The sequence below is a fragment of the Osmerus mordax genome, chromosome 13, assembly GCF_038355195.1.
Source record: "Osmerus mordax isolate fOsmMor3 chromosome 13, fOsmMor3.pri, whole genome shotgun sequence".
In the NCBI taxonomy this organism is placed as follows: Eukaryota; Metazoa; Chordata; class Actinopteri; order Osmeriformes; family Osmeridae; genus Osmerus; species Osmerus mordax.
Genome location: NC_090062.1, coordinates 17,969,796 through 17,972,282, shown reverse-complemented (window position 1 = coordinate 17,972,282; position 2,487 = coordinate 17,969,796). Strand labels below are relative to the sequence as shown.

Sequence of the window (2,487 nt, the reverse complement as noted above, 5' to 3'; positions counted from 1 at the left end):
AGCAGGCTGACACTGCTGCTGGCTGGATCAGCTCCATCTCACAGCAGCGTAGGACTGGAAACACCTTCTGACTCATCCTAGGGGAGGATGAGTCAGACCACGTGTGTGGTCGCCTGTTTGACAAGACTGAAAATCGTGTGTGTGTGTGTGTGTGTGAATAGGTGTGTGTGAATAGGTGTGTGTGAATAGGTGTGTGTGTGTGATACTTCATCGTAACTCGTTCACTGTCGGAGGAAGATGCCTGCCATTCTGGTGTCCTCTAAGATGAAGTCAGGACTACCTAAACCCAAGCCTGTACACAGCGCCCTCCCAATCCCCCAGACAGCCCCCTGGCCCCCCAAGGCCCCCCTCAGACTCACACCTCCCCCCCCCAAGGCCCCCCTCAGACTCACACCTCCCCCCCCCAAGACCAGCGATGGAGCAGGCGACTCTCAGGTCAGACTGACACACCTGCCTCTCCCCCGTCCTGTCCTTTCTCTATCCTCTCCCCTGTCCTGTCTGTCTCTCCCCTGTCCTGTCCTGTCTCACTCTCCTCTCCCCTGTCCTGTCATGTCTCACTCTCCTCTCCCCTGTCCTGTCTCACTCTCCTCTCCCCTGTCATGTCTCACTCTCCTCTCCCTGTCCTGTCTCACTCTCCTCTCCCCTGTCCTGTCCTGTCTCACTCTCCTCTGTCCTGTCCTGTCTCACTCACGCTGGAGATGTTAGCTGTGTGTGTGTGTGTGTGTGTGTAGAATATCAAGTTATGTGTGTGTGTGCTGTGTGTGTATAGAATGGTAAGGTGTGTGTGTGAGAGTGTGTGTGTGTGTGTGTGTGTGTAGAATGTTAAAGCGTGTGTGCGGAGTGTTATTGTGTGTGCATGTCTTGCTGTGTTTTCCAGGTTCAGATTGCTTAGCAGGCTAGCTGGTTAGCAAGTAGCAGGCTAGCGGGTAACAAGTTAGCAGGCTAGCTTGTTAGCATGTTAGCGGACCAGCAGGGTGGCTGTTTTGTTTTGTTTTTGAATGACTGGCTCTGCTTAGCAACCCTTCTGCTATGCTGCTAGTACAAAGCCATCGCTCTAATGCCATGTAAGGCTGTGAGGAGGGAAGGGTGTGTGTGTCTAAAACAAGTGCATGCTTGGCAACCTGTCCTCCCTGAAACATGACTTAAGTCTCAGTGACAGCAGGACTGGAGCAGCCTAGCCATGCTGGTGTGTGTGTGTGTGTGTGTGTGGTGTGTGTGTGTGTGTGTGAGTGAGTGAGTGAGTGAGTGAGTGAGTGTGTGTGTGTGTGTGTGTGTGAGTGTGTACCAGACCTGGTCGGTTAGTGTGTTCTGGTTCTGCTGCTTGGTGTCCTTCATTAAGTAACTAATTACATTTCTCTCTGACACCAGTTTCTCTTAGTCAGTCACCCTCCCTCCCTCCCTGCTGGTCTAAAACACAGTGAGGGTGCAGGTTAGGGTGAGGGTCAGGGTCACAGTAATGGAGGGAGAGAGAGGAGGGCCCTGAGAGAGGGGGAGAGGAGGGAGGGGAGGAGAGAGGGAGAGAGAGAGAGAAAGATTTTGAGAGTGTATACTTTTTACAATACATTATAATTAGCAGTAGTACTTTTTCCTTTCCTATGTGAGGGAGTGTCTGGCTCTCATTGGCTTCGCAGGGACCAATAAAGGCCGAAATATGCTTCTGCGTCTCCGTTTACAGATGGGCAGGCGCACGGATACGCACGGATACGGACGGATAGACTGCGTTTATGGTTCTCCGTAGGCTCTGGGTGCTGAAAAGAATTCACCGCCAGAAGAGTAGGTGGCGCAACGGTTTTTTGTAAGTCGTCGTCGAGTGTTTATTTACCTAGGTTATCGAGAAGTCTGAGCAAATTTACAAATGAGCCGTTTCATCAATAAAATATGCACATTTTTAGCAACTACACTGCCCATTTCTCGTCACATTTTAATTCAGATGCTGATTTACATGTACTGTTTAGCTGAAATATGAATTGTAAAAACTTACAGCAATGGCGGTCAAAGGATTCTGTTCGTCCTGATTATCACGGCAACCCCGCCCCTGACGCAAGCGGTTCTTAATACTGACCAATCACAGCCAAGGGGGTCTCGTAGCTCTCCGTCGCTCTCCCGAAATTACGACGGATAGTTAGAAAATTCAGGAGGTGCACGTCGAGCTCTCCGAGGGCTGACAGAGAGCTCGTAGAGGGCGTTCCACGGAGACAAGGGCGTTCCCATGTGTCCGTTTTTCGAAAAACGCAGAAGCATATATCGGCCTTAAGTCTCTAGAGGCTCTCCCCTCTCTCTTTCTCCCACTCTCCCTCTCTCCCACTCTCTCCCACTCTCTCCCACTCTCTCTCTCCCACTCTCTCTCTCTCCCACTCTCCCTCTCTCTCCCACTCTCTCTCTCCCACTCTCCCTCTCTCCCACTCTCACTCCCTCTCCTCTCCCACTCTCTCTCTCTCCCTCTCTCCATCCTCTCCCTCTCTCTCCCACTCTCCCACTCTCCCACTC

General features: G+C 51.7%; 1 protein-coding gene across 1 annotated transcript in view; it reads left to right on the top strand.

The window, feature by feature from the left end:
• Positions 1-237: 237 nt before the first annotated feature.
• Positions 238-2,487, top strand: part of nav2a (neuron navigator 2a) — a 57,237-nt gene continuing 54,987 nt past the window's right edge. Inside the window, 1 exon segment of the mRNA XM_067249488.1 lies at positions 238-435. Within this exon segment, the coding sequence (XP_067105589.1) occupies positions 238-435 (198 nt within the window).